Source organism: Panthera leo, chromosome D3 (genome assembly GCF_018350215.1).
Source record: "Panthera leo isolate Ple1 chromosome D3, P.leo_Ple1_pat1.1, whole genome shotgun sequence".
Lineage (NCBI taxonomy): Eukaryota > Metazoa > Chordata > Mammalia > Carnivora > Felidae > Panthera > Panthera leo.
The window spans coordinates 46,937,033-46,962,339 of NC_056690.1; the positions used below are offsets into that span (position 1 = coordinate 46,937,033).

At 40.8% G+C, this 25,307-nt stretch overlaps 1 protein-coding gene across 6 annotated transcripts in view; it reads right to left on the reverse strand.

Annotated features, from left to right (window-relative positions):
• The window catches only part of OSBPL1A (oxysterol binding protein like 1A), a 243,168-nt gene that overhangs the window by 77,227 nt on the left and 140,634 nt on the right, over nucleotides 1–25,307 (reverse strand). For all 6 annotated transcript variants that reach the window (XM_042909435.1, XM_042909430.1, XM_042909431.1 and 3 more), the window contains one exon: nucleotides 5,626–5,782. In XM_042909435.1, coding sequence (XP_042765369.1) covers nucleotides 5,626–5,782 — 157 coding nt within the window. The remainder of the gene's footprint in view (nucleotides 1–5,625; nucleotides 5,783–25,307) is intronic.

Consider the following 25,307-nt stretch of genomic DNA (forward strand, 5'->3'; position numbering starts at 1 on the left):
GTGTATGAAATAAGGATCCATTTCCTTTTTGTTTTGGAGGACCCACATTAAATGACTAACTCAGTACCATTTACCTAACAACCCATTCTTCCCCTCACTGATCTGCTAGGCTAGCTCTGCTGTATATACCAGGTTTCCTAGATCTGTGGGTCTAGGGACCTTCTAAATTTTTTTTTTTTTAATGTTTGTTTATTTTTGACAGAGAGAGACAGAGCATGAGCAGGAGAGGGGCAGAGAGAGAGAGAGAGAGAGAGAGAGAGACACACACACACACACACACACACACAGAATCCGAAGCAGGCTCCAGGCTCTGAGCTGTCAGCACAGAGCCTGACATGGGGCTCGAACTCACAGACTGCAAGATCATGACCTGAGCCGAAGTCGGACACTCAACCGACTGAGCCACCCAGGCGCCCCAGGTCTTGCGACCTTCTAGTTCCATTCTCCAGGTCTGCCTCCATGAAACTTCTGCACTAAAGACTTATAATCAGTCTTCACGTTTGATAAAGAAAATGCTTTCCTTTCCCTCAACCTGGTTCTTGAGCAGTATCTTGGCTCTTCAAAGCCCTATGGGCTTAAATACATATTTCAGAATTCGTGTTTCAACTTCCACGGAAAAGGGCATTGAGATTTTAATTAAAACTACACTGAATCTTGCAGATCAATTTGGCAAAAATGTCTCTCTGACAATGTATTTGCCATCTCAATAAGTTTTAGGTCTTTCAGTAAGTTTAATATTACATTTTTTGCTAAGATTTATTCCTAGGTATGTAACTTTATAATAGGTACTCTCAGTATGCCCCCTTCCGCAGTTAAGCTAGTGTGTTGATGGTGCACAGAAATGTAAACAGTTGATTGTGTATGAAAGCAACCCTGCCAAACTTCTTTACCAACTTGAACAATTTGCCGGTAGATACTTATGGTTTTTTTTTAAATTTTTTTTAGTTTTTATTTTTGAGAGTGTGAGCAAGGGAGGGGTAGAGAGAGAGGGAGACACAGAATCTAAAGCAGGCTCCAGGCTCTGAGCTGTCAGCACAGAGCCCGACGTGGGGCTTGAACTCACGAACCACGAGATCATGACCTGATCTCGCTTAACCAACTGAGCCACCTAGGCACCCTGTTTTTATTTCTAAATTTCATGGCTATGGTATATCTCTGACTATGGCCTCCAAATAATGCTGAATAGCAAAGATGACAGCAGGCATCCCTATATTATTCCTGATATTCTAAGTACTGTCTTTACTATCTCATTAAGTAATTCGTTTCTTGTGAATTTTAACAAGATTAAAGTTCTCTCTTATATTTGTGATTTGCTAAGATATTTATTAATCAGGAATGACTGTGATTTTATTGAATGTTTTTTCTTTATTAGAATGATCGTATGTTTTTCTCCTTTTATCATTTAATGCTATTAATGAAGTAAATAACATTTACAAATAGAATGTACAGAACTGTAACATGGATCCTATGTTTCACATTCTAACTAATCTGTTCTACATTAAGTATCTTTTATACCATATCCAGTGATGTAATGAAATAAATATCAGCATCTTTATCAAATGTAACAACTTGGGGCAAACTACTAACAAGTTAAAAGATCAGAGCTCTGAATAAATTTCATAAATTAGGTCCGAGAGAGCTGCTCCTGTGAAACACAGCCAAGATGTCAAGAAGCCCTATCAATATAAACCTGACTACAGCATGGTGTAGCCTAACTGTCCACAAAGCAACTCAGTATATTTTCCGGAGAAAAAATAAAATGCCATTGAAATGGAGCATTTGTTTTGTATACTCGCTAACTCTGCAATATTTATGGTTCTAGGTCATAAGTAAAACCCTAATTTTGTTGACATTTCTCTAGAACTAACCTGAAAGCCCAACAGCATGCACAGCACTGGAGCCTGGAGCCTGCTTTGGATTCTGTGTCTCCCTCTCCCTTTGCCGTTCCCCCCTGCTCACACTCTTTCTCAAAAATAAATAAACATTAAAAAAATTTTTTTAAATATTTTGTTGGCAATTATCACATGGGACAGATTAAACATCCATAGTATCTACACTTTTATTATCATAGAAATTAGTTTAGCACACCTTATTTTATAGTTGATTAATATGACATATGCCCTATACCTGGAAATTTTCAAACTGTGCCCCACAATGTCACCCTACAATGACTAGGTGGAAAAGGAAAACGAGTGGGTAGAGGTTGAGGGCAAAGCAAATCACAGTTTTTGAGGAAAAATGGAATGAACAGAGTTAAAGCAGGTCATTTGCACTGAGTGCTTCCCACGTAGCAAACACCCTCCAAGGCCCCTATGTATGTAATAAACAGGAACAGAAACATAGTTTGTAACAGTTTATAACACATACTACAGAAAATAGAGCTTAAATATTTTTGTCAGATAAGGACATGAAGTAGATGTGGTGTCTCCCACTGAAGCTAGAGACAGGGGAGAAGAGCGGAGAGGACCCCTCTGAGGGGAGACCCAACAATCTCCGAAGGTGGTTGAGATTTTAAGTTTCCACACTAAATATCTGTTATACAAGTGGTTCCATGGCTAAATAGTTGAAAACCCCTGTTCTAGTTTATCAGCAAATCAGGCCATGATTTAATACTTTCCATGTGAATTATTGTAAGGCTTATCTTTTGCCATTTAAAAATATTAATTTCCCACTTTAAAAAATTTTACAATCTATATTCTTCCCATGTCCTCCTTCCTAAATTTAAGTGTGTATATCCTAGAAGGTAAATGGTGGTATGGAGGGAAGAGGAAATATATAATATATGACAAGGTCAAATACTAATTTCACATGACTTTTAAAAATAAAATAGAAGACTGCAGATAAACTCTAGGGTCACTTTGGGCTGATCCTCCAACAGCACCTACTTCTGCTTTTCTAAAAACATTGCCAAGGGATACAGGAGTACTGATGCATAGGGCACTTGTACCCCAATGTTTATAGCAGCACTCTCAACAATAGCCAAATTATGGAAAGAGCCTAAATGTCCATCAACTGATGAATGGATAAAGAAATTGTGGTTTATATACACAATGGAATACTATGTGGCAATGAGAAAGAATGAAATATGGCCTTTTGTAGCGACGTGGATGGAACTGGAGAGTGTTATGCTAAGTGAAATAAGTCAGGCAGAAAAAGACAGATACCATATGGTTTCACTCTTATGTGGATCCTGAGAAACTTAACAGAAACCCATGGAGGAGGGGAAGGGAAAAAAAAAAAGAGGTTAGAGTGGGAGAGAGCCAAAGCATAAGAGACTCTTAAAAACTGAGAACAAACTGAGGGTTGATGGGGGGTGGGAGGGAGGGGAGGGTGGGTGACGGGTATTGAGGAGGGCACCTTTTGGGATGAACACTGGGTGTTGTATGGAAACCAATTTGACAATAAACTTCATATATTGAAAAAAATAAAAAATAAAAAATAAAAACAACGCCAAAATTACTACTAATTCAAATTATTCTTCCTATTACCACAATAATTGCCCATTATAAACACAGATTACTTACAATGCAATTGAAGGCACAGGCAAGAGGGACTTGGTAACACTGAATACTACATTTACTTTCTTTTTTTTTTTTTTTTTTTTTTCAACGTTTTTTATTTATTTTTTTTTTTTGGGACAGAGAGAGACAGAGCATGAACGGGGGAGGGTCAGAGAGAGAGGGAGACACAGAATCGGAAACAGGCTCCAGGCTCCGAGCCATCAGCCCAGAGCCCGACACGGGGCTCGAACTCACGGACCGTGAGATCGTGACCTGGCTGAAGTCGGACGCTTAACCGACTGCGCCACCCAGGCGCCCCTACTACATTTACTTTCTTAATCTGAAATGAAACTTTTAAATTATTGGTGGCATAAGTTCTCTTTATTTGATTAGAGAGGAACTTCAAGACAAAAGGCTAAAAAACAAAACAAAAAACTCCTTACAATTACTTTTTAAAATAGAAACTGTTATGTTTTCCCTACATACCTGATTGCTGACAATTTCCTAAACTGTCCTCTTTTCTCCTAAATACTAAAGAATATTTTATTACACTTACAGGCTTAGTAAGTTGCAGCTCATTTATCAGTTTAACTTTTCCAGTGAGGTCACTACCTAGCTGCATTCCTTTGAAGTTTTTCTTAGTGACCTGCCCTGATTTCATTTTTGAACAATTTCACCTTAACTTTCTCACTTTACCATTCTGGGTTTGACTAATTAAGATATAACACACAATATATAAATACAGTATAATAAATTTCTGTCAAGTGCAAAATAACTACTGTTATGATTACAGCACACATACTAAAGGGCTACTGGCACTCTGAAAGGCAGCAGAGAAATGCCTCCAGCCCTAGGATATGAGAGTATTTAAGCACAAAGTGACCCTGGAATTTATCTGCAACCTTCTATTTTATTCTGATGGATATTTGAACTGTATCATCTATTCATAAGAGTTCACCTGTGTTCTCACCAGACTGTCATAATGTATGTCTGGTAAGCCTGCCAAGTGTCCTGTTAGGTATTTCATGTCCTATACAGAACTTTTTTAGCCCCGGACTCCCAAAGGAGTTGACAGCAACTACTGAAGGCAATCAGGAAAGCACTGCTGGCCACATAATTTTCAATAGTAAATCGCATCAGTAAGTATGTTTAGAGGATACTCCCTAACCAAACAAAAGAAAATCCTGGTTTCAATTAGTTTATTACCTAAAATTCACTGGATGTTTTCAAAAGGAGTATAAACTATTTTTGTTAGCCAGGGGCAAATACACATAAATCAGAAGGGATATGTACATTTTCCCCCCAGTAGAATAATTGAGACCAATCAGGACCAGAAATGGAGTCAGAGTTATACAACTTGCAAATATTAAACAAACGAAACTATCTTGTAGAAATTAACCGTTAATAACTTCTTACCCGCCCCCCTGTGTGCATTTCACAATGACACCAGGATACAGCCTTAATCCATAATTTGATAAAATATTTTATGAATACCGGCAGGCACATGTGCCACTGTGTCTGCACACTTGTGCCGAAACCTGAGAGCTCCAGTGCCTGCTGCCTCTCGTTACTCTGGGGCAATCTCTAGGAAGAAATCATCAAGGGAATAAAAAGATACTAATGTTATTAGACAGTGTAAAATGGATATGTTCAACAAACCCTGGGTCTTAATAAAGGGCTTTGTTTAAATGTAACTGAATTGTATCAACAGGCAGGCAATATTACCATCCACTCTCACTAAAACCAACAAGAAGATCCAATGGCAAGAAACTAAAATAGCACGGGGAGGCAGAGTCATCAAAGATGTATGAGGAAAAAGGAGCCCGGCATCAATTGCGACAGACAATTCTGAAGAGCCTATCTGAATTTTCAACTAAAGGATTTATGTTCCCCGAAACCATGGTTGCCAAAACCACGTTTTATGCTTTGTTCCTACAATTACAGATGATGTTCTTCTCTCAAATGAGCAAAAGTACTTAAGCTAAATCCTTTCTCTGAGGTGATAACGGCAATATAAATGTCCAACACAGACAAGGAAAAACAAAGAGAAGGTATGCTTTTCTTTATGAACCCGTAAGTATTTTATAAGAAAAAGCCAGCAATAGTGACCGTTAGACTGTCCTACCTGTGTTTTTTGATGCCATTGGAGAGAGCATCTCCACCACCACAATCGTTTCCCTCTGACATTCTGTGTTTTCTACTGCCCAGGTGCTCTCCTTCCTCTTCAGAGGAGCGTGCCGTCACTGCCTCCAGTCTGCTCAGGGACCGCTCGGACTCGGACTCTGTGGCAGAGCAGGTTCGCAGTCAATGAACGGAACTTGGGTGCGAGGTGGCAGTAACAATGGATATCTCCCTTAATGCATTAGGCTTTGAAACTTAAGCAGCCTACTTTGTCCTTCAACAATCCATCCATTAACCACCTCCTCAGGGATTTCAGGGAACCTGCACCCAATAAGGCTAAAGTGGATTTATGAAACAGATACAGGCTACTATAAACTTACAATTAAACAGATTTTAGACATTACAAGAGATTTCCAAAGATTATCCAATTCTTTAAGAAATCATATTCAGGAAGGAGTTCCCCCTCCCCCAAAATTTCTATCTTCCCTCTCAAAGCATCTAAAGGGTAACCTACCAAAAAAAAAAAAAAAAAAAAATTCAGTTTTTAGAATTCATGTATAAGGAAAAAGTTACAGTGGTGTACTCAGGGGAAGTTTAAATTACCTTTGATACTGTAGACACAGAAGAAAAGGTAATCTTAAAATACCTCAAAAAATACTTCTTTTGGTATGATATTATTTTAATCCTCAAGAGCTAAAGCTGAAAGTATCCATATACAATCCAATTATCAGGCAGGCATTTTTAGGATAGAAATACCATGTTCCTAATTGGCTATGTATTCAGGGTAGAGCCATCTGCCTGTTTGAGAATACGAAGACAACTTATTTTTATACAACACATTATAGTTTTCAGGCATGATCACATTATTCATCTCCTTTTAGCATTTCCAGGGTGCCTTGGTGACAGTAAAGCAGGACTACGGGGTTATTAACACGTGTGCTGATGGTCTCATGGCTTTTGAGTTAGGTGAACCAGCATTTGAACTTAAGTCCTCCGATTCATTTATTGCTCTATATACTTCAGCTGAAAGTAGCAATCTACAAAAAACTTTAAATTGTGCCCGTATTTCTACTGAAATATAAATTCAAGGTAACTTTCTAAATTCCCTTCCTAAGCAGATGACTATACACTCAATTGTCCTCAGCTCTAGGGCAGAACTCTTACACACATTCAAGCAAACTTCCTTAAACTTCTTTAAATTTACTGACCATCTGCTTAGTTTGTATTACAGCTAAACTGTTCAGGAAATCAAATTTTTTAGCACTTTCTTTTCCCTCTGCTGCATTCTATAACTTAGCCAACATCAAGGAACCTTATTTTTATCACATTCGGTTGATTTTAGATCTTCTTTGACTTACAATGGGGTTACGTCCCAATAAACTCATCAAGTTCAAAATATTAGGTCAGGGCACCTGGGTGGTTCAGTCAGTTAGGGGTCCAACTTTGGGTCAGGTCATGATCTCACAATTGAAGGAGTTCGAGCCCCATGTCGGGTTCTGTGCTGACAGCTCTGAGCCTGGAGACTACTTCAGATTCTCTATCTCTCCCGTCTCTCCAACCCGCACTGCTTGTGCACGTGCTGTCTCTCTCTCAAAATAAATAAATAAATGTTAAAATAATTAATTAATTTATGGGGCACCTGGGTGGCTCAGTTGGTTGAGTGTCTGACTCTTGATTTCAGCTCAGGTCATGATCGCCCGATCCTGGGATCGAGCCCTGCATTGGGCTTCACTGAGCATGGAGCCTGCTTAAGATCCTCTCTTTCTCTCTCTCCCCCTCTGCCCCTCTCCCACCTTGTGCTCTCTAAAATAAATAAAATATTAAGTTAAAAACACATGTAATACACCTAACCTCCTCAACATCACAGCTTAGCCTAGCCTACCTTAAATATGCTCCGTCACTTACATTATTTGGGCAAAATCATCTGACACAAAGCCTATTTTATAATAAAGTCTTGAACATCTCATGTAATCTATTGAATGTTATACTGAAAAACAAAATGGTTGTCTGGATGCAGAATGCTTGTCCTACTGGCCTACCGGGAGCCAAGGCTCACTGCCGCTGCCCAGCACTAGTCCCAAAAATGATCCAAATTCAAACCCTGAAGTATGGTTTCTACTGAATGCATATCACTTTCACACCATCATAAAGCTGGAAAATCGTAAGTTGGAACCATTACAAGTCAGGAAACACCATAGTAACAAATGTTGGACAAGTACAATTGCAGGTTGGACAACACATCTTGAACTCTGAACCCTGGCCCCTCTGAATGGTGTTAAGTTACTTGGAGAATGTCTTTCAATGTCAGCAATTTTTATTTTCTGTAAATATAATTTTACTGGAATTTCTGAAAATATACTTTGTTCAAGTCATAGACGTTATAACAAAGAAACAGATATTTTAATAATAAATTCAAAGAGACATATTTTTCACTGTCAATTTTGTCAGGCAGTAACACAACCTTGTATTCAAAAAAATTAAACACAACCTGAATAGCCAGTAACAAAGAAAGGACAGCCGCCATCAGATGAAATTAGTTGTTAAAATCACATTTACACATACAACTTAATAAAACAGAAAAATGCTTTTAACAAAATACAAAAGGCAAAAATAATCAAGGTATCGTTCTGCAACTCTAAAATATAGAGCAAAAAAATAACTTTACTCCTTCCTAAGGAGAGGCCAGTCTGGTTCAGATGTACATACAGACCAGAGCAGTAAAATAACAGAAGTCTGTCTAGGGCACAGTGAGGTAAGGGAATCAATTTTCTCGGCTAGGTTGATGGGTATCAGGAAAGACGACGTAGGAGACGTGGTGCCTCAGGTAAATCTTTAAAAAAAGAAAACGACACTCAGGTAGAGGTAAGAGTGTTGGTGAGAGGAAGTTGCCTGAGCAAATCCTGAATCAGAGATGATGACAGTGGTGTTAGGTGGTGAAATAGGAGTGGTTTTTTCACACCTACATTTTCAAATTTGTTTCATATGAAAAAAATTAAGATTTTGAAGAGTCAGACAAAATAGTTTCATCTGAATTGGTTAGTATCATTTAAGATGCATTAGTACTTTATAATTTAGATGTCATGAAAACCAAAAAGCACTGAAGCAAAAAAACCTCAGGCAGTTATTAAATGGCACTATGAACAGCACAATGTATTTGCTGTTTAAGGGCTACAAATCATAAGACAGGGACTTGTCCACCTAAAAAGAAAATTCCTAACAAAAAGCAGACATGTGCAGTAAACACCAAAGAGGTAACGCAGTTAAGAGCTCCTATGAGGCAAAGAAACTTTTTCTAAAACAAGACTTCAACTTGGTGAATATAAGCTGAAGACCTACTCCCTTCATCCATACTACGGGGCCACCGGGGTTACCTCCCAGGGATACACCACCAAATGACAGAGAGTACAGACCCTTGTCCTCTGTGACAAGAGGTACAACCTAATGCCCTTTGCCCCCTCCCAGCCTGCCTTTCTACTCCTTTCTCCTGGTTCTTCTACCTCTCCCCTCCCTCAGCCCTTCTTCCCAACCTCCCTCCCTAATACAACCAGGCTATCCCCACCTTTCCCCTGGAGGGTTCTGACAAAGGTCACCAATTACCTCAATATTGTTTAGTCCAATGGTCATTTTTCAATTCTTACAGAATTACTGGCTCATTCATGGTATATGACACTGGTTAATTCATTCCCCCTCTCTCCTTATCAAGTGTAGGCAGCGTGGAGTCAAAGAACAGTATGATCTGGTCCCTGCCCAGGGTCTAGTAGAGGTGGACTATTTTGTGAACATCTGAATTTGGTAAAGTTTTCTAGGTACCATAACAGAAGTCTGAATGGGAACAGCAGGCCAAAAGGACAGGGTGTCTAGAAAGGACTGTGACTGATGATGAAGCTCAAAGTTGACAAAAGTAAGGGTGGGGGTGGGGGGAGAGTTATGAGAGGACTTTACCAAGGAGAGAGGGAAGAGCAGGACCCAATACAGACAGGAATGAGGTATTCAGTAGGATGGGAGTGCAAGGCACCAGGAAGGTGTGGCAGTAGGGAGTGACTGCAGGCACTGAGAAGAAGGTGAATCTCGAGTCCCCAGGGCAGCTGACCAATTTAAGATAAAGAAAAAGCAAGGCAGGCAGGAGGGCAAGGAGGATGTAAAATGAAGAAGGAAATGAGGCAGCGTCCCCATGCATGCCATGAGGGTCTGTACACTTGGCCAGGGGTTGATCACAAACTTCTCTCTGAGCATTTTAGCTTCAAAGGGAGAGAAAGAAACATGATCAACAACATGATTTACAGTGCCCCTGTGGTAAAAACTAACTAGCTGCTTAATTAAGAACAAAAGCTCATTACTTCTAATACTATGAACAGAGACATGTCTAATATACATAGTATGAAATAATTACCTAATTGGCAAAAGGGAGTCTTTTTTTTTTTTAAGTTTATTTACTTCTTTTTGAGAGAGAGCGAGCACATGTGTATGCATGTGAGCGGGGGAAGGGCAGAGAGAGGGAGAGAGAATCCCAAGCAGGCTCTGTGCTGACGGCCCAGGAGCCTGACGAGGGGGCTCACTTCCAGGAACCATGAGATCATGACCTGAGCCAAAACCAAGAGTCAGACAAGCAAATGACTGAGCCACCCAGGTGCCTCTAAATAGGGAATTATTCTTAATAGACTGCATTCATAGCATTAGTCACACCAATCTGTCTCTAGGATAGCATCATTTCATATGTAGACCAATAGTTATAGATATATTTAAATTCAAACATGTTGGGGCACTTGGGTGGCTCAATCGGTTAGGTATCCTACTCTTGGTTTCAGCTCAAGTCGTGATCTCACAATTCATGAGTTTGAGCCCCACATAGGACTCTGAGCTGACAGTGCAGAGCCTGCTTGGGATTTCTCTCTCCCTCTCTCTGCCCCTCTCCAGCTTGCTCTCTCTCTCAAAAAATAAACAAACATTAAAAAAACAAAAATTCAAACATGTTTAGCTAAATACCTAAAAACACCAAACCCACTGTGGAGGTTTACTGATCAAGGTAAAGCCTGCCCATAGAAGTAATTTTCAAATCTCCCAGTAGTAATATGTCAGTGGTAGATCTTAGCACTTCTGAGATCTTAAATCTCAATCTTAAAACTTCAGGTTTTCAATTTTGCCCATACATATAAATATCAAACCAGACCTTATCTGTCATCCAATGTTAATGGGCAACATAGTAATGTCTTAATGGAAAGCATAAAGCACTTGGAGACAGTGCTTAATGCTTGCACTGTGGTGGTTACTGAGCTATCTTATAATAGCATAAGGCAATGATCCTCATGCTTTAAAAAAAAAAAAAAATACACAGGGGCGCCTGGGTGGCTCAGTCAGTTGAGCGACCGACTTTGGCTCAGGTCATGATCTCACGGTTTGTGAGTTCGAGCCTCGCATCAGGCTCTGTGCTGACAGCTCAGAGCCTGGAGCCTGCTTCAGATTCTGTGTCTCCCTCTCTCTCTGCCCCTCCCCCTCTCATGCTCTGTCTCTTTGTCTCAGAAATAAACATTTAAAAAAAACAACAACACACACACACACAAGGAGGGAGATAGGGAGTTAGTCTTTCATGGGTAGAGTTGGGAGTTTCAGTTTCGGTTTGGAAGGATGAATTCGGGCAGGGGAGGGTGGGTAATGGTTGTGCAACAGTGTGACTGTGCTCCACGTGCTCAAGACCACCGAACTGTGTACTGAAAAACGGTAAAAATGGCAAATTTTATATTACACATACTTTACTACAACAAAAATAAAACAAAGCCCAAACAAATAAGCACACAAAACCTGTTAAGCCAAAGATCTTTCATGCTGGATGCATGAACTATATTCTGGTCCTGCTCTCTCACTTCAATGCCACTGGAAAACAAAAACAACGCAGAAGCTAAACTGGTTGATTTTTCTACAGACATATTTCCAAATGAAGCAAAAGACATTTATTTTAACAACATACACAAACTAGATTCTAGGCAAAGTTAGCCTTTCACCATCTTTCTAATTTCCCACTGTGTTTTTCCCCTACAAACACAAGTGTTTCTGCATTGTAAGTAAAGCCACCCTAAATTTTCAGGATACTTCATCAACCTCTGAAAATCAGGGTAAGGGAATTTATGAAATAGCCTTATGTTATTTACTGAACTTCTGATGGGTAACTAGGAAAATCCGTATTATCGAATAATGAGAAAAGGAATATTTGTGCCTTTGTTTATTCCCACCTAGTTACAAAAGGACTCTGGTGGCTTGAGAATTACATTTTATTGAGAAACTATGAGAATAACACTTTGAAAAAAAGACTATTTTACAAGATAAATTCTTTAGCCTACAGATAAGCACTTAAAGTAGAAACTCTGCCTGATTATTTTCTCAATGAAAACAGCATATTAATAGAATGTTTTAATGTGACAAATCTCTACAGGCCTAGATCTTTAAAGCTCTGTTCACATTAGGACACAATCTCCTTTCACTTCACAATCCTAATCTCTCTCTCTCTCATCCAAATAGCATGGCAGCCAATGGCTGTGACTGGTTTAACGTGACTTTACAACATTTCTATCAAGTTTCATACTTTAAGTATGTACAGTTCTTTGTATGCCAGTCATACCTTAATAAAGTAGTCTTCAAAAATTCAGAATTAAGAGGATCGTTAATTCCACCCTACTTTTTGAATTTTACCCCTATTAAAAGGCTAAAAGAAGAGGTCATAAAGTTAACAATGTAAACATGCCAACAATTCTTAACGCTATCCTGATCAACTTATTTTTATATGACCTTTGAAAACAAGCTTGTGAACAAATATTACAAAGGAGCAAAATGTGGAAGAACTGTGGAGAAGGTCCAAGTAACCTTTCCCCTGTTACTTAAGGTAACAGGAAATGATCAGGAGATACACACACTCAATTTAATACTTTTATTGTTGGTTTCCCGCATACTAGGCATATTCTAAAAATGTCCAAAGTAACCCAAGGTAACCCAAGCTCAAAATATCAGTGCCAAATTTTAATTTTGCCTTAAGGTGCTGTTGTGTAAACTTAAAAATTACCCAGTAAATATAAAGAACATAAGCAAAATAAATAAAAACCTACCACATTGAAAATAAATTGTAAACTGAAAGTCAGAATGAGTCCAGAAGGGTCTGCCAAGAGGCTACTATAATAATTTACTAAGGAAGTGACAAAAGCTTGAAACAGAACCCTGGGAGCAAGCATCAAGAGTGAGAGACATTCTAGACAGACATATCTTCACTGAATGATGTCCAAGGTCAAAATCAGCCAAATGGTATAGTGTTGCTTAAGACAGAGTTTCTTAAAAGTACTGGCTTGTCCCCAAGCAACTAAATCTACTCCTGTTTTCCACAACTTGCAAAATCTGCGCATGTAATTGAAGACGAAGAATTCCACACTGTGTGGACTACTGGGAATCTTATGTGTATCTATTCTGGACGATTAAATCCACAGCTTCCTAGATTGCTGACATCCTTAAAATTTTTTTCAGGAAGGTCACATATACATTCACTCTGCAGAAAACCAGTTACAGAATAATCCACAGTTATTTAAAAAAACCACTTTTCTTGTGACTTCAACTTAATAAATCAACATTTACCAAGTATCTACCACACACCAGGTAAAGAGCTAGTTGCTGAAACAGTGTAGGAAGATTAAAGAGACAAGGCTGGTGCTCTCCAAGTATTCAAAGTCCAATATATAAGACACATAAGTACACATAGGTAAACATAAGACATGTAAGTAAACTTAACGTTTATACAAAGCATTTGTGGGGACAGTTGAAGAAGTCATTCATGAGGGACCCAGAGTACATTTCCACGCAGAGATGACATTTGAGCTGCAATGATGAAAACTAGTTTAAGGCAGAAAAAGAGTATGAGGGGTATGAGGGGAACAGCAAAGAGCCCCAAAGCCTGAAAGAACAAATGTGTGCCCAGAATATCTAGTACAGCTAGAGACAAGGGTGGCTGGAGGAAAAAGATGTGGTCAGCAGAGCTGAAGCTTTAAAGTGAAATAGATCGGAGTTTGGACTCAACTGTAGTAATGGGGATGTTTTCCCAGGGAGTGATGAGGTCAGTTTTAGACTTTACAGACATCTCTGATCTATCAGTGTCCTATGGCCACTGTAACAATTACCACAAACATGGTGGCTTAAAACAACAAAAATTTAGTCCTTTATAATTTTGGAGGCCAGAAATCAAAAATCACCTTCTCTGGACCAAAGGCACAGCGTTGGCAGGACCACCGTCCCTCCGGGGGCACTAAAAGGAAAATACATTCCTAATGTTTTCCAGGTCTGGAGGCTGCCTGCACTCCCCGGCCTGTGGCCACATCCCTTGGCCTTCGGATCACCTCAGCCTCTGTCTCCTCTCTCTCCATAATCCTTAATCACATCTGTCAAGGTCTTTTTTCCCATACATACATACATACATACATACATACATACATACATACATACAGTTACAGGTTCCCAGGATTGGAAGGCAAACCTATCCGTCGGGGACTGCTTTTCAGACTCTCACATCTGACAACATGCCAGGTGAAAAATGGCTGGCAGAGACAAAGACCAGAAGCAGTAAAACTGGTTAGAAAAGCACCCTCCACGTCTCTGGGGTCAAAGGAAGGGGAGGTGAACTAAGGCCCCCTCAGCGTGTACTGGGGGAAGTGTGAGGGAAGGGGTAAAGGTGACTTCCACATGTGTAGTTTTCCCAGTGGGAAGATGTTGATGCTGTTAACTAAGACAAGGAATGTAGAAGGGGGCCGAATATGGTGCCAAAATAGATGGGATCCCTAAATATATCATTATCCTCCACATCAACTAGTGTTCAAGCTCAGTCATTTTTGTCTTAAAAATGTATCCCAAAATTTCATTTGCTCCAATATGTGAACTCCTAATGGGTGCCAGAATCTATGCTAGTTGCCAGGGTTGCAGAATTTCTCATGGAATGAATGTACTATCCGGTTGACGGGCAGGGCTGACAGAAACCAATAATTGTACAGAATTTCAACTCTGGGAAAACGGTGCACAGAACATGCAAGTGGAGATCTGATCAAGTCAAGAAAGTCAACCAGGCTTCCTCGAGGAAGCCTCTGACCCTTCAGCAATGGTCAGAAGGACATGTGTTCACTAAATCAACACAAAGAGAGAACTGCAACTTTCCATTCTCAATGATTGCTTTCATTCAAACTCTTGTCATCTCTCGTCTAGGACACGAGGACCCTGAATCAATCTTTACTCCTACAGCACACTCTACCAGAGTACGAACTCCTGAGTAGAGATCAGGTCTCATTTTCTTCAAAGTCCTGTCTCAGTATAATGGAATTACAAGAATTCCACAATGTTTACCTTAAAAAATACATGAATCTTGTAAAACAGTAAAACAGTAAAACAGTAATATGATGTCACTCTAATAATTATGTCTGTTGGCTCCCCATCACCAATATGCTAAAATTCAAATTCTTCGGCACAATCTAATCACAAGACTCATTACCAGCTGGTCCTAAATTACTTTCTTGGCTTCATCTTGTCACCTCTCCCCAGCACCCTCAACATTCACCCTTGCCTCAGCCACACCACATTTCATGACATTTTTGAAAACTATTTTTCTTAACCTCTGAATGTGTTGTCCTCTCCCACAAAGCATTTTCTACCCCTGCCATATCTGTCTGGAGAACCTTTCCTGACTCTTCAAAACATTACTCAATTGTGGTGCTTTGTCCAAGTTTCTCAAGTGGTCAGCAGCCTCTCCTCTGAATTTCTGTAACCTTCGTGACATACCACTGAGTAGTACTCATTCATTAACTCGTTGAACAAATATTTATTGAGCACCTCTTTCTTTGTCTAGCACTGTTCCAGGGGCTGGGAATACATGAATGAACCGAACAAAATCCTGCCCTCATGGAGGAGGCTACATTCTAGTTGTGGGAGATCACCAAATGAATATTATGTGAAAGGTGGTTTTTTTTTTTTTTTTTTAAAGGGCAAAAAAGGGGAGGGAATAAAAATTGATATAGTGAAAGTCTTTCTGAACAAAAGAAAGTCTTTCTGAGTGAGGGAGCAAGCACTGTAGATATCTGGGAGAAGAGAGTTCCCGGCAGAGGAAATAATGAAAAGCAAAGGCCTAAGGGAGAACATGCTTGGCAAGTTCAAGAACTAGCACTGAGGTCAGGGTAACAGAAGTGAGGAGGAGAGAGGCAGACTTCAGAACGGTGGCAGAGGGCCAGATCGTGTAGGACTTTGGCTTTTATTCCAGCAAAGAAGCAAAGCCATTGGAGGGTTTTGTGCAGAGAACTGATGTGAAGGGATTCATGTTTCAGAATGATCACTATGAACGTTGTGATTAGCACAATGCTGGAGAGAAGGGTGAAAGCAGGGAGAATAGTGAGAAAACTGCTGTGACAATCCAGGTGAGAGGTGGTGGGGGCGTGGGTCTCAGTGGTAAGAGTGCCGATATGACAAGTGGCCAGAGTCTGATATATTTTGAAGGTACATGTAACGGGATTTGTTGAGGGACTGAATATGGATGTGACACACAAAAACGAGACTGTCTGACAGTTTGAAGGTTCCCAGCCTTGGCCAAAGCACCTGGAAAGACAGATCTTCCACCTACCAAAACACAGAAGACTGCAGAAGGACCCGGCTTTGAACAGAAAGCAAGAGTTCTCTTCGGGACATTGTAATATATGTAGGAGATATCGTTAGACATTTAAGTGAATATGTCAAGTGGATAGTTAGACAATGAGTCTGAAATCCGGGGGGAAGCCAGAGGCTGGAGACACAAAATAATGGAGTTATCAGAATACAGATAATATTTAGCGGCATGAGACTAGATGAGGCCATGTAAGGCAACAGGGATCAAGCTTTAATGTCTGTATGCATCACCTACAGATTTGGAAAAAAACCCACAGATTCTCATTCACTAGGTCTGAGCTGAGACCTTAGGTTGTGAATTTCCAACAAGCTCCCAGGGGATACTGATCCTAATCCTCAGACCACACTTTGAGTACAAAGGACCTAGAGACAAGTATGGACAGAAAAGAGGTTCCCTGCCTACCCCCAGAGACACTCTAATATCAGAAGCTAGAAGAATGCCAAAGGACTGGCACAGGAAACTGAAATAAAATCAAATGAGAGTGATGTTCTGCAAGCCAAGTAAAGAAAATGTTCTATGAAGGAGGGTGTAATCAACAACTTTCAGTGCCAGTGAGAGGTCAAGAAAGAGGAGAACTGAGAAAGAACCACTCAACCAGGCAACTGAGTGTAGTCCAATGGTGACCTGATCAAGAGCAGTGAGTGCAACGGGGAGAATAAACCTATAAACAGAGGGTGTTCAAGACAACATGGTAAGGAAGGAGAGTAATGTGGGATCAGAGGTACTTTATAAGATTTAGCATTTTAAAGGTAAGACAGGTGATGGGAACAAGGAACAAGCGATTACCTGGGAGAGGGGAGGAACCGCATAGATGTCCTCCTGTAGGTCAGAGGGGGTGGGGCCCCAGGCACAAACAGGGAGGTTGCAGCCTCAACAATGCAAAGCAGAGAAGGCACAACATGTACACTTACGTACATATCCAAGGATGTGGCAGCTTTGATACTGGAAACACGAGGAGTGTGTCAGTGACATAAACAATGTCCCCAGCTGGCGCAGGATGGAGGAGGAGGTATGACAAGTTTTAGGTGAGATACACATGAAAGCAGCACGTGAAAGCAACGGACCACAGAAATGGAGTAGGACCGCTGGGCAGCAAAAGGGACCAACCACAAGTCAGCAGCTGTGAACTTAAAGCCAGACCCACTGCTGTGGCCCTGGATGTGTCTCCAGTCTCACCTAGTCCCTTGAGGACTGGGGTTGAAGCGGGAGAGGGATGGTCTGGCGTTCTGCCAGCTGGGTACAGCGCAGGGAAAGAAAGGCAGGGGACTGATCACATGATGCCCCACGCAATCTAGGCCTCACATATGGAAAGCACATGTGGAGTGAGGGATGTTGTAAAGATGGAGATGATGTGATGTAGTCAAAACAATGCTGGAATCAAGGCTTTTGAGAGAGTGGGTCGAATGATGGGAGACAGCCATCAGACGTGTACATGATCTCATGGAGTCTGAGCCCCAGGTCCTGCTTAGGATTCTCCCTCCCCTACCCCTGCTCACGCATATATTCTCTCTCTCTCTCTCTCTCTCTCTCTCTCTCTCTCAAAACAAAAATGAACTTAAACAGCAACAACAACAACAAACAAAACTGTGAGACACACAAAATGGAGATAGATAATGGCATCAACATGGTTCCTGAGAAAGGCAAACTCTAAGCTCCGATCTCCAGAATGAGAATGAGCAGCTGCGGTGGACTGGTGGGCCGGATCCCTTCTACACTACACTCAAACTGTCTTTCCAGGTATTCATCTCTTCCCCTAGCCTGACCGCAAACCCCCCAGACTGGGGGACTGGATCTTACCTAGCTTGGTATTGCTGTGTCTAACAAAGCACCTGGCACTCAACAGTCACATCTGGTTCATGAAATCCTCCCAATGCTGAGGACAGTACTAAATGCACGTGGTTTACGGTATTTAACAGAGCCAATAATTTAGTAAATTTAATAAAAAAACATTTTAGGAAATGAAGATGAACCCAGAAGGTCAACCCAAAACCTTAAGGATAGATTACATTCAGCAGTGTTTACCTGCAACACATATACAAGATAAGTGAGATGCTGGATAATTTTTTAATGCTACAAACTGAAAATGGGATTGAGAGCTCCTGCGACTAATCAGATTTTCTCCAGAATGTTTTACCACATTACATATGGAAGGTGCTAAGTAACAGCCATGTTCTGTGGCACTCATTTTGCTATCATGTCAACTAATTAATGTTTTGTACGGGGCAGTAGACAAAACACAGAAGTTAGTACAAGATTTCTACAGTTAAGGGAAATGTAGTGTTGCTATAAGGAAGACATACACCAAAAGTTATATCACAAGAAAAAGGACAAGAACAAGGCAGTATACCTCATTCTCAAAAAAAAAAAAAAAAAAAAAAAAGCGGAGGGGGGAACAAGAGACAAATAAGTGCTAGGAATACAGTGGTGGTTGACAGGGCCAAATACTAAGCAGGTGCGGACTACAGTTAAAGGACACACAGAAAAGGGCCAGATGAGAAATGAATAGTTATTTCAAAAATAAACTGTAGAAGGAGGGGCTCCCGGATGGCTCAGTTGGTTAAGCATCCGACTTCGACCCAGGTCATGATCTTACAGTTTGTGGGTTAGAGCCCCGCATCAGGCTCTGTGCTGACAACTCAGAGCTTGGAGCCTGCTTCAGATTCTGTGTCTCTCTCTCTGCCCCTCCACCTCTCGCACTTTGTCTCTCTCAAAAATAAGTAAATAAACATTTTAAAATAAAGTAAACTGTAGAAGGAAAGAACACCGGACCTGGGAACATAAAGAACAGTGTACACAGAACTACCTTCTTCTCAATAACACTGACCACCTTGGTCAGATCCTGTGTCTTCTATACATAAAATGTCAATGCAGATGGGATCACTTGCTCTCCACTATTACCTGTACTACTTACTGGATTAAACTTTATTTGACATAGGTCCTAACTGTTCCTGTGTTCCTCTCCTCCCAACAAAACCAAAATTGTTATATTACCACTTTCCATTTTGAAAGTTTTGACTTAAAAACACATAAGCGCCCACCCTTGCAACTGCTGAGAAATGCTAAAACTGGGTTCAATTTCATGACATAATTATCTATTGGTTTTGCCAGTCTACACTATTGGACTGTATGCATTATTCATGCACATTTCGACCAAAATAGCATTAAGAGGAAAACCTAGCAAGAAAGCCTTTCTTGAGCAACTGATCTCAACATGTTTTCTAAAAAAGGAAAATGAACAGACAGTAAGAAAAGCAATATATTTTGAAGTTATAATACCCAAAAGGCAGGAATTTCGGTGAAACTTCTCAGACCAGTTCTTTTTTTTTTCAACGTTTTTTTTTTTGTTTTTGTTTTTTTTTTTTAATTTATTTTTGGGACAGAGACAGACAGAGCATGAACGGGGGAGGGGCAGAGAGAGAGGGAGACACAGAATCGGAAACAGACTCCAGGCTCCGAGCCATCAGCCCGGAGCCCGACGCGGGGCTCAAACTCACGGACCGCGAGATCGTGACCTGGCTGAAGTCAGACGCTTAACCGACTGCGCCACCCAGGCGCCCCATTCTTCTCAGACCAGTTCTAAAGAATAGCAGCCACAAATGTTTCAAGAGTAATTCCTTAGCATATTACAGATTCACAAAGTCAGGCACCCCGAACTGTCTCCCTTTCTTAGCAACTTTTTCATCCCCCCCTACCCCCCACTGCCATGAGCAGGTCTCATAGCTGCAACCAGAGTGTAAATTCCTCAAGAACAAATTGTATCTTTTACCACCACCTCACCCAGGCTCACTCCTGGGGATGGTCTGCCATCCCTCCTCTGCTACACAGAACCCAAAGTGGAACATGCAGCAGGCATTACTGATCCTCTTGTGCTTGTATTGAATACCAATATATTTTTAGGGAGGACAGAAATATCAGTGGCATTTGTTCAAAACTTGTACTCAACATTTAGAACGGAACTCAGGGATTTAAGTAGACAGGGCAACCATGATCATACAGAGACCAGCACAGTACAATGAAAGGGGCTATAAAGGAGTGTCAACAAGGGAGCACAAAAGAAGAGAGGATTAATTCTGCCAGGGGGAGTCAGGAAAGACTACTGGGCGGGGAAGTACTTGAGAGGTATTTGAGAGCTCTGGTAGGAGAACAGGGTAGCAATAAAGTAAAAGTGAAACAGAAAGGGTAGGAATATGAAAGAGGAACCACTCTCTTCTTCCTTAAAGTGGTTCTTTCTATGTATTTCTGTACTTTATTTGCTCACAGAATGGACTATGTTCTACAGAATCAGCTATCTGTTAGTTTCTTCTTCCATTTTTTTGCTTCAGTATGCACGAACGTTTAGCCATATGCCAGGAGGTGGTCACTGACAGTAAGAGCAGCAATCTCACTCAATATAAACATTTCTTTTCTTAAACACACACACACACACACACACACACACGAAGATGTAGCTCCTTTCAGATCACGTTACATAACAGAATTCAAATTGTGAAAAAGAAATCTGTTTGCTTTATGGAATTTTATGAAACCTTTAGTCACTGAGAATACTGAAAAAACAATTTTTATATGATCAAAAGATCCCACGGGGCTGGAAAAATTAGGCTATACTGTATGCTTGCATCAAGGTTTATCTCACCCACTGTACTAGATTTTCACTGATCCAGCTTATTGGCAAAAACCTAAAGGGACATAAGGGAAAAGTAGCAAAGGGAAAACAGGAAGTCACATGGATTTCATGTCTAAACAAATAAAATTATCCTATTATTTTAAAGGAAGTAACACAAGTTGTAAGCAAGCAACTTTTAAAAAGATTAAACATTTAGTCAAAGTAATTTACAAATATTTTAAGAGAAGAATTTTTAAAAATCTTTTCACATCTTTTAAATATTAGCTTGATTTAATCTTTTACTGTGAGACCCCTATTAAAAAAAGCTTGTTTTTTTTTTTTTTAATTTTTTCTTTTAATATTATTTTTGAGAGACAGAGAGCAAGCGTGTGAGCAGGGGAGGGGAAGAGAGAGAGGGAGACACAGAATCTGAAGCAGGCTCCAGGCTCTTCAGCTTAGCTCACGATCTCACAGCTGTGAGATCCAGCCCCAGGTTGGGCTCCACACTGGGTGTGAGGCCTGCTTAAGTATCTCTCCCTCTGTGCCACTCCCTACTCACGCTCAGACTCTCTCTCAAAAACACAGAAAACAAAAATAAATAAATAAAAATAAGCTTTAAGTGTAATACAGGTTTGCATACTTTCTCTTGGTCTTATTTCACACCACATCCAATAGCCTGCTGCCACTACTATGTTTGAGGGCTGGACGAAGTCCGAAAGGCTAGTGAGGGGAAGGGAACAAGAAGACAAGCCTGACTTGACAACACAGGCAGGATCTGGATCATGTCAAGAGCCTTGAAGGCCGGTTAAGGAGTCTGATTTTTATTCTTGGTGCAATGAGGAGCCACCACAGGATTCCAGGCAGGGGAATGCAATGACGTGACGTCTACAAAGTGTCACCGTGGGTGTGTGCACAGAGTGAACTCCAGGAAGGCAAGGCTGGAAGCATGGTAGGTAAGAGGCTAGACAAAATTGGGCATAGCGCAGGTGATGATAATGAGAGCTCAGAGTGCCAGACACTGTTTTAAGTATTTATCATGATAATCTTATAACCCATCTGCAGATAAAGAAATGAGGCACAGAAAAGTGAAGTAACTTTCCAAAGGGCATAGGAATCGGTAGAGTGACAATTTATCAACAGCCTCTCGTCCCAGCACCTACCTTTTAACCCTACACGATAATAACAGAACATACATGGCTTTGAGGTATGATTTGAAGGTAGAATGGACAAGCTTTGGGCTGGGTTTCATGGATGTGTTACATGAATGTCACAAATCACTCCTAGGTTTCTGGCTTTGAAAGGAGAGAAGTGCTATGCACTAAAATGAGGCAAACCCCAGGAAGAGGATCTGGGAAAAAGATCAAAAATTCATTTCTTATTTATCCAGCTGACAGCCGAGTCTGAGTTAGAGATATAAATGTGGTAGTCAGAATAATGGTCCCCCAAACATGTCCACGTCCTAACCTGTGGCACCTGTGGATAGATTACCTGGTATGGTAAGAGGACTCTGCAGACGTGATTAAGGACCTTGAGATAGGTAGGTTACCCTGGATTATCTGGGCGGGCCCACTGTAATTCCTAAAGTCCTTTAAAAAGTGAGGGAGAAAAGTCTGAGTCAGTGAGAGAGCTTGAAGATGTCACACTGCTGGCTTTGAAGATAGAGGATGGGGTCTCAAGTCAAGGAATGCAGGTGGTCTCCAGAAACTAAAGAAGTCAGGGAAACAGATTCTTTCCCAGAGCCTCCAGAAGAAACACAGCCCTGCTAAGACCTCAACTTTGGAACTTCTGACATCCAGGACCATAAGAAAATAAATCTGCATTGTTCAAGGACATTTGTGGTAATCTGTTATAGCAGCAACAGGAAACTACTACAGAATGCTAAGTTAGTATTTAAAATGATGTGATATTGGGGGTGCCTGGGTGGCTCAGTCGGTTAAGTGTCCAACCTTCGGTTTTGGCTCAGGTCATGATCTCATGGTTCGTGAGATCGAGCCCCACATTGGGCACTGTGGTGATAGTGCAGAACATGCTTGGGATTCTTTCCCACTCTCTCTGTCCCTCCCCTGCTTGTGCTCTCTCTCTCTTAAAAAAATAAATAAAATTGAGGTGCCTGGGTGGCTCAACCGGTTGGGCAGGCGACTTCAGCTCAGGTCATGATGTCTCTGTCTGTGGGTTTGAGCCCCATCAGGCTCTGTGCTGGCAGCTCAGAGTCTGAAGCCTGCTTCGGATTCTGTGTCTCCCTCTCTCTCTGCCCCTCCCCTGCTTGCTCTCTGTCTCTCTCTCAAATAATAAACATTAAAAAGTAATTAATAAATAAATAAATAAATAAATAAATAAAATGATGTGATATAAAAATGAAGGCAGAAGAAACAATAACAAAAGTTCTTGAGAAGGTACAAGGAGATGGGTACATGAATATATGATATGAGGAAGGGACGGCTTCAATTGAGGAGGAACATTTCTTCTCTTTAAAAAAATTTTTAATGTTCATTCATTTTTTTGACAGAGATGGAACGTGAGTGGGGGAGGGGCAGAGAGAGAGGGAGACACAGAATCTGAAGCAGGCTCCAGGCTCTGAGCAGTCAGCACAGAGCCTGACATGAGGATTGAATCCATGAATCATGACCTGAGCCGAAGTAGGAAGCCCAACTGACTGAGCCACCCAGGTGCCCCTCTTCTTTTTTTAACAGAAAGGAAGAAGGAAGTGGGAGTGAAGGGTGAAGTGTGAAGACTATAGTGAGAAGATGAAGTCATTCTCAAAGGACGGCTTTTATACCTCAATGGATTATTTGGCGAGGTCATCAGCAGCTCAAGACTTGAAGCTGGGGCTTCTGATTCTTAATTTTAATGCAGTTCTACACTGCAAATGATTTGCAAGATTTCTAGCAGGAAACAGTAAGAGTGGCCACAGAAAGGCTACTGTTGAGGCAAGGGTAACAAAACTCAGGTGAGTCCTTTAGGGCAGGAAGGAGCAAAGGCATGGCACCTGCCCTCTCCTTCATTTCTACAGCCCTGGTGCCACATGCTGACTGACCAAGGCACCTGCACCCAGCCTCAGGATCCTTCTCAACACAGCCAACCTTAAAGCAGCAGGTACTGCAAACCAATCTGAATTGGTACTCGAGATGCGATGTACTTGCCAATCCTCACCTAGGGACTACAGTTCTTTTTATCTCCTCGTCCCAGAGAAGACTGATTTTGGAGAGTGTTTTGAGTGTTAAAATATGTCTGAGAAGCAGAAAGATGACAGTAGCTGCTAAATGTCTATCAAGTAGAGAATAATCAAGAAAACAGTGGTGAATCATATCACGGACTTTTATACAACCTTTAAAAAGAATGAGCTAGAGTTGTACTACTGATGGGAAAAATTTCCAAGTTATGTCGTTACATGACAACACAGATCCAGGGGCATGTGGGTGGCTCAGTTAAGCGTCTGACTCCTGATTTCAGCTCAGGTCATGATCTCAGGGTTCATGAGATCCAGCCCTGATTCAGGCTCTAAGCTATCAGCAGATTCCAAGCTATCAGATTCTTTGGATTCCTCTCTCTCCCTGCCCCTCCCCAACTTGTGAGCGCTCTCTCTCTCCCTCCCTCCCTCTCAAAATAAACATTAAAAAAAAGAACAAAAATGCAACTCCAGAACAATGATACAGCTACTTCCATTCCTGATTAAAAACAAAACAAAACAAAGCTGTATGTAAACATACGCATACACATGGGAATGCTTTAAAAAGGCCTGGAAGAGAATATATCAGGCTATAAGAACTTCCAAGGAAGACTGTACATTAGGATAAGGGATGAAGGGAAAATTTCACTGAGTAACGCACACACTTTCATATTGAATTATTACAATTTTTTTCATGAACATTAAATTTTTTCTCTCTTAAAAAAAACATAAAAGATGAGCAGCTGTGGCACAAAAACAGACACTCAGATCACTGGAACAGAATAGAGAACCCAGAAATGGACGCACAAACGTATGGCCAATTCATCTTTGACAAAGCAGGAAAAAATATCCAGTGGAATAAAGACAGTCTCTTAAGCAAGTGGCGCTGGGAAAACTGGAGACATGTAGAAGAATGAACCTGGACCACTTTCTTACACCATACACAAAAATAAGCTCAAAATGGATGTGAAAGACCTAAATATAAGACAGGAAGCCATCAAAATCCGCGAGGAGAAAAGCAGGCAAAAACCTCTTTGATCTTGGCTGTAGCAACATCTTACTCAACACATTTCCGGAGGCAAGGGAAACAAAACCAAGAATTAACTATTGGGACTTCATCAAAATAAAAAGCTTCTGCACAGCGAAGGAAAAACCAGTAAAACTAAAAGGCAACTGACAGAATGGAAGAAGATATTTGCAAACGACTTATCAGATAAAGGGTTAGTATCCAAAATCTATGAAGAACTTATCAAA